Below are 14,121 nucleotides of genomic sequence, written 5' to 3' on the forward strand. Positions count from 1 at the left end.
TGTTGACCTTGCTGATATTGACTTTATGCGTACCTTTTGTAAATATTGTAAATATGTTGTTTACCTGTTGGTTTACATCCAATAAAAAGTGAAAAAAAAAAGATAGATAGATAGATAGATAGATAGATAGATAGATAGATAGATAGATAGACAGTAATAACAGCGGCAGAAGGTAGGAGCCAGGCGGACAATTGTTGTTCAGTGATTGTTTTACTTTTGTCTATATCTAGCTTTCTATCGATTTACTTGTGTTCGTCAGGACTTGTGAAATACAAAATAAACAACTGCAACCAAATGCAAGAAACGTGAACAAAATCATGGTAAAATGAAACAGAAATGACATAAATTAATATGCACACCGACGGTACAACGGGATTCGCATTACAGTATTTTATAGAACAACGATATCATAATGCTCGAACGATGTATCGCAAACCAAACTGGTTACTTTTTATGAATGAACGGGGTATGGAAGAAGTTGAGTTTGTTTGTGTAGTAGTTTGTGTCTGTACATAATGAAAAGCTTTAATGCAAAAACAGACAAATGCCATTTTCAAATTTGTTAGATTGAGATCATCAGCAAGCTAACATTTTTCAAGTGATATCGCTCTCGTTACATAAAATGCGTGGAATAAAAGTATGGAGTATCACGTAAAATGACAAGGTGTGAAATGAAATAGAATGATTGTATAGTGAATTCGATTGAACGTGATTTCAAAATAACGGTTTCAGACCATTAAGGCGATTACAAAGCATAATGTTATTCCATGTCTTATTTCAAGTTATGCTCAATATTTGCACGCTTGCACGTCAGTGTATATATTATGGTCATTCTTTTATCACATCATGTTTGTGTTTACAAACAATAAAACTGAAGAAGACAATAACTAAAAAGCTTCAAACAATCCAGCTGACATCCTGAGACATTCCTATACAATATTGTCATTATTAATTTTGTCACGATTAGTGAACGCTCAAAAGATGCCAAAAGCGTACTATGGCACATAATCAACACCACACCGCGTGTATAGTATATCATCCAAGATAGATAGATAGGTAGGTAGGTAGGTAGATATATATATATATATATATATATATATATATATATATATATATATATATATATAGATAGATAGATAGATAAACAGATAGATAATATAGATAGAAAATAGATAGATAGAGAGAGATGGAGAGATGGATAGATACATACATAAATGTATATAATATAAATTATATATAGATTGATAGACAAATAGATAGATAGATAGATAGATAGATAGATAGATAGATAGATAGAGAGAGAGAGATGTAGATAGATAGATATATAGGTAGAGTTAGATAGAGACAGAAATAGATAAACAGACGGACAGATAGGTATAGCTACGTAGATAGAGGTAGATATAGATAGACAGATAGACAGACAGATAGGTAGATAGATAAATAGATAGATACATGCATATCGGTATACATACATACATACATACATACATACAGATAGATAGATAGATAGATAGATAGATAGATAGATAGATGGATGGATAATAGAGGGATAGAAAGATCAATGAATAATCAGATAAATAGATAGATAGATAGATAGATAAATAGATATATAGATGATTGATTGACGGATCGATGGAAGGATAGATAGATAGATAGATAGATAGATAGATAGATTTTTCTCTATTTCTTTGCGATATCAAGTTCACACTACATTTTTACAACCATTAAATCAGTTCTTTTCTCTCAATACTTTCGATCTTTCAACATGTATAATTATGAAGGAATAAGAAGAATAACGCTCCGTATTAGTACATTTTCTACAGACTTTGAAAAGAGTATTTAGAAAAATATACTTGATGTATTCACCAAATGTGACCCTGCACCTCAAAACAAACACAAAGTCGCCAGACATGAATTTTTAGTTAAGACCATATTCTGAAAGAGCAGACTTTAAGCTTTAAAATGATGTATAACTCAAATCAAATGGACTCTCCTAACCTATCTAAATATTGGAAAGAAAGCACAAACTCAGGAAAAGCGTGAACTGAGAAAAGAGGCTCTGAAGTACAGTGTCTATTCACACACGTGATTCAAGCGCTTAATCATGTTAATCTTTACCAAACCGTGCTGGCTGTGCGATGAATGGGACAAAAAACAGGAAGTAAACCAACCGAGTAACAACAATGAAGGGATTATCAGATTAAACTGAAATTAAGCATGCCTCATTAACACATTCTGTCCATAATTAATGCCAACTTTCAAAGCAGTAGCACTATCCTTTCAAAAGTTATTAGAGTTGAAAGTGAAGAGTGTGGACAAGGTTTTTCAGAAATGAAAAAGGGATTCTAAAGACACACCTTATTCTACCAAAAATGTTCGAGATAAACTGCTAAAAAAAACACACTTTCCTGCCTGTTTTATGATACCAAATTTTAGCATAATGTAAAAGAAGACCCGCTCTTTCAGAAAATATGAAAAAGTCAAGTTCAGCTAGGTTGACCCATTTCACTTATTTTCAGTCCTCCCGCAAAATCAGTGAGTGCGACTTTATGTTCGTTTTGAGGTGCACGGTCACAAATAATCGTTTTATGTTGTAAACACGTTCCATACTAAATTCTGAAATCCCTGTAGGCCTACACTAATACACAGGCCAACAGGTTCTCGTATGAACGGGTTAATATTTATCGTTCATTTATATTCTACTTCTTGTAATATACCTCTTTGACTCTTGTAATACTTACTCTTCCCCTCTCTCTCTAAATCAATTAATGTTTATTATGCTTGTGTTTATGTATCCCACCATGATTATAGTCGAAGGTATGCATAGACCAAAAAGGTTGATCGCAAACTTTGCTAAGCGCCATTTTTAGATATTAAAGCCCGCCCATCATCAGACAGAGCAAAATCAAACCTTTCTTGTGATACCTCACGTATTAGAAAACAAGACATGTTATTATGCTTGAAAATATGACAAAATATAATACTTGTTCTATTTTCTACTTCTTATTGTTGTTGTTGTTGTTGTTGTTGTTGTTGTTGTTGTTGTTGTTGTTGTTGTTGTTGTTTTTTTACAGCTTTAATGCCAATATCTAAAGTCATCAAGCAAGAATGGACGTCACTCATTTTGGGATCAATTTCATTATATTATTCTTCCATCTTTTAAGTCCTTTGCTTTTACGTCACTTGCGTTTGTCTCTACAAAAAAGTTATCCTCTCGTGTTTGTCCTTATTTTTTTTTTTCATTATAGGCGGACGTAGAGGGAGCTATGGTCAATACTCCTGCATGATAATGCACGAGTGGCGCGGCCCGGCCTTCTTGAAACAGACGAAACGCCAGTTCTGTGCTAGCCCAGTCTGTAACCAAACTTTAAGTATAATTATGGCTGTGATATGATGGCCCCATTCTCTAAATAACGTTGTTATTGGCATTTACATAAATGTCACACTCATCATTGGGTATGGCATTCGCGCAAACACTTTAAAAAAATCAAATACATGTAGATGATTTACCTATACTAAAAATAATTTACTTGTATATATTATTTTCTTTTAAGGAGAGTGGCTTTAAAAAAATTATGTTATGAATACATTGTGTATAAGGCACACATGTCAATTATATATGCACACTATAATAATCATGCATGTATAATAGTAGTATAGATATACTGTACCTATGCAAACACTTACATACATACACACACACATACACACACGTACCTATAGTGTAGAAGGAAACAGGTAGGAATCACATTATCACTTTCCCACTCCTGTACCGTATTACACACATACCATACATACACACATACATACATACATACATACATACACACACATATACACATACATACACACACAAAATTAATATTATATAAAAGAACCTTCAAGCAATACACATAATGAAGAGTTTAAATGCAAAAACAGACACATCTTTATGAATTTGAGATACATGTGATTTAATCTGCTGAAGATGATCAAAATAAATTATACGTAATAGTTCGATAATATCTTCAGATAGTAGTTTATTTCAATAAACATAACATGACGTAATGAATGCGGTGTCATTAAAAATATTCTCATTTTTACACCTTTTCACAAATGCAGGCACCACCAGCAAAAACTAATCTAAAATAGGACTAAAATGAATACGAAATGATATTAAGTCTTTCTCATGATTCACTCAGTCATTATCACAACTCACTGTGCAAATTGGACAAGAAGACATTTTGGGACTCACAACACACTCCAACACTAGCTAACAATGGATCTTTCATCTTACAGGATCAAAAAGCTTGTCAATAATAGTGACAATAATACATACATTCCCAGACGGGTGATGTTCGTTATTCCTATGGAATTACAAATTTTATTTCATTCTAAGATTGGAAAATGAAAATCGAACCTTCGGCACATTAACGATCCTTCCGATTAACGGACTGTAATAACCTACAAGACAAAGTCGTTCATTGGTGAAGTATTGCAACTATTCACTGCATATCATTATGTGGTATCAAAGATGCAATTTCTTCTTAGATGGAATTTTTGTAAGTGAACAGGAAGAAGGAGAATAAGAAGAAGATGAATAATAAGTAAAGAAAGAATAAGAAAAGGAAGAAGAAGAAGAAGGAGAAATAGAAGAAAAAGGAAGATGAAGATGCAAAAACGAAAAAGAAAGAACATTAAATGTGCTAGCAAATGAGAGATGACGTCGTGTGGCGACGGCGGAATGGTAAGACATCATAGTGAATAAAAGTTATGTCGCTTCGAATTGGCTTTGGTGGTCGTAGAGGGAGCCCTTATCACTACATGGGCCGAATGCAGTCATCACGACTTCGCTATAGAAATGTACCATTATTAGTCTTTCCTTACCTTACAATAATCTGTTGCCTACTCTCTGTGACAAAATACTGTAAACATTCAAGTCGCATTCTGCTCTAATTTGACGAAAGGAAACAAGTGACAATAGGGAGTTTTGTAGTAAATAGACAAAATGTGTTTCTCTCTCATTTTATGGTTATGACTGTGTACTATTCCTTCTTTTGACCTATCAATATTTCATAATTCAAAAGCCAGTGGCATTGCTATGTTGCAAACAGGTTAAGCATGCCTTGAACGTACTAGAAAGTGAAAAACTCAGTATTGGAAAAAAAATGTCGCTTGCCTCTTTTCGTCAAAGTAGGGTAGCACTTTTTATTGACTTCCCATTCCTCGAATCTCAACGCTTCTGGTTTTGGAGGAAGGGGGCCTCTAAGGACTCACTCAATAGAGGGCACTAGACCGATTACTCTGATTTCTAACGTTGTGAATACGGTTTCACGCATTTCCTTCGCTTCTGCGACAAATATTGCTCCCATGAAATTTCCGCACGCTAAGCCAAACATAAGTTCTACCCACAAGCATAACGAGAAGCATAGTCCTGATCCTCACATCAAACTATTAAAACCTAAAACCTATCAGAACCCTAACCCCAAGTACTTGGCATAATACAAATAATAATAATAATAATGATGATAATAATAATAATAATAATAATAATAATGAAAAAAATATTAAATTGGAACAACAATTATTGTCACAGGAGCAAAACCCCGTGTCACCTGTGAATGATTTTTTTATAGTAAACTCAGTCTGATCTTTGATTCTCTCCCTTTTTATTTTCCGTCCAGATCTTTTTCTCTAATTTTATGACTATGTTCACGTTCAGTGCAGTTTTACTCCTGCATTCCATGGGTCATTAGTGGTTGCGAGCTTTAGATTTGCAATGCGAACGCCAGTTGAAAACTAGTCCAGTGAATAATCGGCCAGGTATCTATAGGAAATGCAAAAAATCACTGCGTCCTCATCAGGTTAGACGACGCATCCCGGGCAGGGCTAGACAATGTATACAACTGTTTTTTTTTCCCCTATATTTTTTATCTGAAAATGGAAAGGAGGTGTGAAGACCTAATTGTACCAATAAAACTTATTCCATTTTCGTACCGACAAATCTTCGGAAAGAGGGACTGTAAACGAAAAATCATGTGTCACTCAATTGCTTTGCGGTGCAACCTTAACAACGCTTTTCGAACCATTCTTACAAGCTCGACAGCACGTGCACAAATGAGCCGATAGTAGCGGTAGAGTATGCTCTCTGATATCACGTGACCGCCATAAGAATATGGACGGATTGGATATATTGTTGGTGATCAAAGCAAAAATGATAAGTTCGACTGTCCACGACTCATTAAGTACTCCAGTGATGGTGACTGAAACAACACTTAGGCCTATTATCGCTAATGACGTTACAGTTATGAAATAAACCAGCGCAAAAGTGCGCAGTAGGAGTTGATTTTCTCTTATCTTTTGCGCGTCCACAAAATGCCTATTCGATGACGGGCGAGCAATTTCGATGTAGATCAGTAGGTATGCTATCCCTGTAAAGATAAGGCCGCCTATACCTATTGCACTTTGTATTACAGTCAAGATGTGTCGGGTGATACCATCCTCTGGTGATAGGGGTGATATCATCAACGCACTGTAAATCACAGAAAAGACCCATGTGGTGATACACACTGCCAAGCAACGACCCGTTGTGACGATTTTGCGCGCTCCGAAAGGGTCGATCCTGACCGTTAGGAACCGGTAGAGGGCAACAAGAAATATGGTCACGACTGAAGTGCTGGCGCTCGTGTATAAGACCGTCCTGATCGCTTCCTGTAAGAGACGATTGGGCCCAGGGTAGACCTAACATGACGCAGAAAAAACACCGAAACACGTAAAGAAAGAAAAAAAAAAGTATATATAAAATATAACAAAGTGATTCCAAACCAACATCCGAAGTGTCATACGATAAGGCTATTAAAAAAAAAAATGTGGTTCATATCAAACGTCTTAAAACGAACATTTTCAAATTATTTTGCATTGAATGTACGACACATGATGGCCGGCGCCACGATTTCAAAAATTGAAGGGGGCGGGGGCAGCTACTTCATACTTCTGATGCCACTTCCGGGTTTCATCAGCTAACAAGGGGAAAAAAAAAGTGGGGGGGGGGGGGGGCTTCACTGTAACTTTCTGATTTCACTTCCGGGTTTCCTCTCCTGAAAAAAAAAATAAATAAAAATGCTTCACTCGCTTAAAATCCAACGTGCAACCCCCGAGAGTTTAACCACATTCTATTGTTTCCACGCCAAGTCAAGGTAGTCAATCTTTGTTTTCTCCAGGCGGAGTGTCAAAGCCTCACGAATGCGTGACTAAGACTTTTTTTTTTGTCATTTTGAATTGAATTACTAGTAACTTGAGTTTATATCCACACTAGGCATTGAAACAACTACAACAAAATGATATTGGAGGAATCACAGAAGCTCACAATAGGGACTTATTCATAGTGATCCCTTCAACAAAGTAACATAGGGTTTGATAATCATAGAAACATCGTCAGACAAATTCATGTTTTAAACATACAACATAATTATGAAGGGTACAGAAAAATGAAAGGAAGAAAATATTTGATACTAGTCTTATGATTTACAATGAGTTTCTAGTACTATGAACAGTGAGTAATCATCGAAAAGCCTTTTTTTGTAACTTATTTGTCAATACAATCTATACCTCTTTGAACTGAAACTCCAAACAACATTATAGCAATTGAAATGACATGAAGCAAGTGAATGAACATTGCTCAGTATTAAAAACTAAAAGGTAGAAGAAATTTCATACTATATTACAATACCAAGATTTTTCCAAAGTAGGAGATTGTTCGTCAAAAATGTTCCTAAAATTCAATAGCACTTTCTTTGTTCTGTCATTTCTATAATACAAACTCAAACTCATATAGATTGTTGTTCAATTTCCATTAAGGAGAATCTCATTGAAAAACGAGTTCTTGTTAAAATAAGACATTCAATTTGCGATGACAAACCTGCTCAAAACAAAGAAAACGATGAGAAAGCATGAAGTCATTCTTAATGTTAATAGACACAGCAATATTTCAGCATAATATTTTAGCAATACATGTGAAGTATCATCGAAAAGACTTTATTTCTGGTTTATCTGCTGATCCTCTTTAAATATTGAAAATAAAGTTCAAACTGGTTTTCAATTAAACTCTTCACATCATTTTCTTTGATGTGCGGTATACAGATTATATCGCGTCTCAGATCGCCAACAATATTTCTTCTCCCTTTCACATATCCGACTCATCTTTTCATACCCCGTGATGGGAATAATTATAGTGTGACATCTGGATGACAGTGAGGGGTAATACTGTTGAGTGTTAATCACCAATAATAAACTTCCATTACTAGGTTAATAGGCAAACCAGCCTTAAACAAAATATTAGATCCTATACGGACTCTCTCGCTTGCCGTGACAGAAATGTCAGCAATGACCCTACCCTCATGTGTCAACATGTCAGTAGACAGAAACCGAAAGGTATATACGCAGAAAGGATGACACGAAGTTAATTGTTGCCAAATTTCTAATTTTATACTCGGACTCATTTTCCCTGAAAAAGATGTTTTCCTTTTTTTTTCCTTTCTTTCTTTTTCGTGTCGATTCAACGTGTCAGACTGTCAATCTTGTCCGTGGTCTGAGATGATTAGAGTGTGCGTGTGTGCCTTTGCCGTTGACTCTCCTACTTGACAACCGAAAGACTGTTTGCCCTCCAAATTTGTTTTTACAACCAAAACATCAGTGAGGTTATGATCAAGCAGTTTTTAGCAGACTGTGAAATAATATCAATAATGTGACATTAGCGTTCCTCTTTTTGCTTCTAGTATTCCACGTTAAAATCAATGTGAACTGACATAGAAAATGTTCTGCGTTAAAACAAACTCTGTCCTATTTGGAACATCTACAAAAGAAAGGGAATTTGTTTTTCTTTTTGTCTTTTTTTTGGTGACGCAATTTGTCTAAATCTGCTAGTTAAGCGATTAGTTATTGTGTATTATCTGAGGAGAGTGCATGCTATACAAGCCCTGTATATTATCAACCTCTCCACTTCCAACAACTCCAATTCGGCATTTCTCAGTAAACGTCACATTTTATTAAGGCATTTCACTACACATTATTGCCTTAATTACAATGATATAGGCCTTACTGATTTTCAGTCATCATGTGCGTTTTAATGTTTTAGTGCAAATATGTTGGAAATGAAACATACAAAATGAAATGAAGTGAAATGCAAGTCTAACCTATTTATGTTGGTTGTAATAAAAAAGCGAATAGCAAAGAGAAATGACAGCGGAAAATAGCAGTGCCTATCTTATAAAACAAATGTATAATTAAACTATCTGCAGTTGTCGTGATGATAGGAATTGTATATACAATAGATATTAATGTATATGAAATATAACTACAATAATTGTAATATTGAACTTGATTACCACAGATTACCGAAGTAATGTGACGCATAAGTGGGCAACGTAGTCAAAACTCGTCAAAAGAGAACTCCATATAATTTTTGACTCTCTCATTTTAACGTCCTTGAATTGCTTAAACTGGGTGCAGATTTCAAAATTAATAGCGATTGGGAAGAGGAACTTTTTACAAAACTTTTAACAAATCACAATGAACAAGAATTATGACATATGCTGTATAACAGCTTTACCTGAAATGGATAGGGTGTTAAGAAAGAAGAACAAATTAGAAGAAAATAGGCATAATTCCTACACAATTGAACTTTATAAGCACGTGGTTTTGTAATAAAACTTATACTTTGCTGTAATTGCTGATATTACGATAATTTTGTGAACCTCCCATCTCAACATCTTTGTCTATTCACAGTGTAATTTTTTGGCTTTTCAGAGTTTCCTTTAATCTGCTCACGGATCACAATACATTCCACAAATCCGTACATTGTAGCACTATCGATTTTATGTAGAACATGATGTGATCTTAAATAATTATGATTTGTCTGGTGTGTAATGCCGCTTTAAGCACATTAAATTATCACTGGTGTCATGTTCTGAAAACACTGAATATCTTTTACCTTCCACATGGTCTATGGGTTCCTTATTTCGTTTGCTCAGCTCTGATAAAACATTCACTTTTTTCTGTTTGTCTGCTTGTGTTGAATGGAGTCACCTGCTATGGAAATGTGGAATATATTCTTAAGTATTAAGTATGTTTTGACATATCCCATCAAGGGCAGGGGAACTGTCAAAAAATTACATTAAAGCTACATAAATCAGGAAGAAACAAATTCTAGTAGATTCTCATTTATTGTTATGTGTGTAAAATTTGTGTGTATTTGACTTATTGGCAACAAGCAGGGTGAAGATGCAGAAACTAAGACATGTAAGAGCTCCGAAAAATTTGCACACGACACCAACTGTTATAAAGCATGTAGATATGATTAACAAGGAGCACATTAGATATTTTTCCTATTGTTACCACATAAAATTCTAAAAGGATTTAGGCACCCCGGAGAAGGAGAGGCCCTCGAAAAGGGGGCTCAGACATTTTTATCTGTCCGGAAAATATGGAATTTTAAGTTAAACGATAATTTCAAATGTTTTTGGCATTTGAAAGGTGAAGTGGTCCACAACATCCAGAACTTACTTTTTCCAGGCAAAAGTCGTACATCGCCACACCAATCGCGTTGATAAGGTCGGCCAGGGCTAGGTTGCAGACGAAAATGTTGTGCTGCTTTTGCGCCTTTCGACAGGCGAGAATTTTGCAGACGATAACGGCGTTTAGCGCAAGGGCGAAAGCGTGGCCCGGGATCCGAAGGAGCGGGGCGTGAGCCAGATACCAGTTCGTTGCCAGGGAGCCATTTTCAGTTTTGAACTCCGAACTCGGCGAGGAAAAATTCATTGCTGCTAAGAATGATGACAGCTGTTCTGCAAGTTTATGATGTTGACCGCGCGCTGCCTAAGAAGAAAAATGGATTCTGAAAAAAAAAAGAGACTTCTCTGGTCTGTAATAAAGCGCATGAATTTACTCTCGACAGCTTGGTTGTGTTGTGAGCAAGTATAATGCAGCATGCCAGTTGACAAGACATGCTCGCCAGCGGTGAAGTGTTTGTTGTCTTTCTCGTAAATGACAGCATTCGAAACTGATCTCCGTTAGATATGAAAGTTTTCAATCAATCATGATGCATTGAGTGTCAAAAAGTTGATTATTCAAACCTTGGAAATGAACTCGGTTCGTGATGAGCGAATATTTAGGGAATATCTATCTTTATCTCCTTCATTATTTCGTAGAAATTGACATGAAATTTTGCGCTATTTGCTTAATTGTTCTCAAAGACATTAAATTGTTGGTGGTGGAGGTTCCGGGAAAAAAAAAAAAACACTGTTTGTTACTTTTCCTTGGCATAGACATGAATCACATGTTAAACAAAACAAAAAAGTGTCAAAAAAGTTTGTAGACTAGTTAGAAGAAGCAACTCTTAAGTTAATCTTACAATATTAACTTTTCGAGGCATTTTTTTGACATTCTTTTTTTTTTTATTGTACCGATGTTCCATTGCCATTTTCAACCATCAAAAAATCAAATCGTGTGAGATGCAGCCGATGATGTAACTTTGTATTCTTGTTTTTCATCTCGCACCTCTGTGCGACGAAATTGTAATCACTGAAACCCGTCTAGCCGCCTTCCTTAAGAACACAAGTCGTTAACCCGTTGAGGACGTGATAAAATTTATATGCAATACATGCAATATACGAACATTGTGAATAGGCCACAAGCAAAATATTTGTCAAAATGGGACGAATTCAATGAATATCAAAGTATTTACCTGTAAAAACAGACATTCAACATCAGAATCCTGGTACACACACACACACACAAATATGAATGATACTCCAGTGCCAAAAGTATTGTAACACGGTAAAAATTGAATAGACTTTTGATAACTGATTTCTTTTTTCGTTGCAACGATACTATCACAAAGCAGTGACCGACATTCCGAGATCAAAGGAAGGTGCACATTGTTCACTTTTTTTTTCTTTTAAGTCTTCTGAGTCCCTCATGCACACACCGTGATTAGTTGACATCATTTTAGTTGAGATGATAATTCAGGGTCTAACTTTTTACGAGATCATTAGAAGCTTATTACAACACATAATAGAGCACACAATTCTAAGAGGAGTCAAAAGTTTATTTGACAAAAAAAAAAAAAAAAAAAATTGAAATGGTTGAGATATCCAGAAACAAGGCGAGCCAAATAAAAGGCGGGTCCCACTTTTATAAGGACCACTTTGCTTTACTTTTCTTTTGATATCTCAGTCATTTAACTACCGATTTTCATGTCTGAATTCCTGTTAGATCGTATACTATTTTATCATATTTCATGTGGTTTCTCATTATCTCGCAAAACATTAAAACCTGAATCCATATTAAAAAAACAACAACAACAAACAAACAAACAATATTTCCCATTCCTTTAAATGTAGCCAAGTTACAGCTGATAAGCGACGCGGACAAATCGTCGCTCTGAAGGAGGAGGCGGTGTTGGTAGATCAACTGAACGCTTTCCGGTATGCCGCCAAACGGTGTATGGACTGTATTAGTTCAAACGCTTCGACGAAACAGGATATTGAAGCAAGCGACCAAGACCCGGCAGAGGTAGAAAGTCCAAACAGCATGCTTCACAAAATGGGTACCTCATGCGTCAGCCTCGTACCAATTCGAATCTATGCATGGTCTGGCGGTTTGCCGACACGATTATGTATGGGGTCGGCGATCTTGATGTCGTTTATGATGATGGATGATGGGTAACACCGAAAGTTCTATCTGCAGATTCTGGAGTGTCGCTTGTTTGCGTCTATTGTATAACATCTTTTCATTTCCCATAGGATGACAGCGCAACGACGCACAGGGCTAAGCTACCCTGATGATGGACCAATAGTATGATGAAAATGGCGCAAACAGGCCCTGGGTGCAGTCTGTGGCCGGACCACTGAACTCTCGTTTTCAAGTTCTGTGGGTCGGAGCAATCACGAGAAAGAATGTCTTAACCAAACAAAGAATCAGTCTGTAGGATATCATCAAAAGCGCCCTCACCGACAACCGACCAATCACCAGAGCACCCAAGAAAGACTCTGGTGTAATGCACGTCTCTATGTTGTAATATCATTGACATTATGTAGCTTGATCGTTTGTATAGCATATCCTTTAGATTATATATATATATATATATATATATGATATAAATACAAGTATATAAAATATGTAAATTGAGTAGGTTGTCCACGTGTTGGCGAGATATTAAGATGATAAACAAAACTGGAACAAAATTCATGCTGCATTCACCAACGGTTTATTTCTGTGTGCAGAAATAAACCGTTGGTGAATACAGCATGAACTTTGTTCGTTTTTTTTTTCAATGTAATATACATTATTACTACCATATAGATAGTGGTAGTGAGAAATCGTTACATGTAGGACCTACTGTTAAATGTCTTTGTGATCTCTCCTTGTTAACTAGCGGATTTCTTGATGTCGTGTTGATAATTGCTGTAAAGGAACAACTTTAATATTGCACACAAACAGTAGCCCGTCTCCGAGTCAAACTACACTTGCGAAAATGACTCGATATCAGTTGCATTACTGGCATCCTGAAATCACGTGACCGCCATAAGAAAATGGACGGATTGGCCGTATTGTTGAGGATCAACCCAAAGATAGGAATCTCGTCGACCCAGAGAGCGTTGTGATCTCTGTGCAGAGTTCTGAATATTGAATATATACAGGAAAGCGTCAAAGACGCTACGGACGTGGCGTAAATGAGGGCAAAAGTGCGCAAAAGGCGCTGATTTTCCCTGATCTTCTGCGCGTCGGCGAAATGTCCAGCCGACGACGCGCGCGAAATCCCGGCGTAAATTAGAGAGTACGCTATCCCTATGAAGACAAGAATGCACATTACTGCTGCAGCTTGCACTGCAGACATGGTACGCCAAGTAATTCCCCCATCGGGTGATACGGAGATCATCAGCACGTTGTAAATCACAGAAAAGACCCATATTGTGATGCACACTGCCAAGCAGCGCCGCGTCGTCACGATTTTGTGCGTTCCGAAAGGATCGATCCTGACCGTAACGAACCGATAAAGGGCGACAAGAAATATGCTAAGAACTGACGTGTTGGCGCTCGCGAAACTCACCGAAAGAGTGGCATCGTAGAATTGATGAGTCTGTC

The 14,121-nt window shown here is 36.4% G+C and overlaps 1 protein-coding gene across 1 annotated transcript in view; it reads right to left on the reverse strand.

Annotated features, from left to right (window-relative positions):
* Positions 1-10,794, reverse strand: part of LOC140235851 (nuclear receptor ROR-beta-like) — a 176,180-nt gene extending 165,386 nt beyond the window's left edge. The window contains exons 1-2 of the mRNA XM_072315849.1: positions 10,540-10,794; positions 6,477-6,720 (exon numbers count right to left, since the gene is read on the reverse strand). Of these exons, the coding sequence (XP_072171950.1) occupies positions 6,477-6,720; positions 10,540-10,794 (499 nt within the window). The remainder of the gene's footprint in view (positions 1-6,476; positions 6,721-10,539) is intronic.
* Positions 10,795-14,121: the final 3,327 nt, after the last annotated feature.

The sequence above is a fragment of the Diadema setosum genome, chromosome 12 (genome assembly GCF_964275005.1).
Source record: "Diadema setosum chromosome 12, eeDiaSeto1, whole genome shotgun sequence".
NCBI lineage: Eukaryota > Metazoa > Echinodermata > Echinoidea > Diadematoida > Diadematidae > Diadema > Diadema setosum.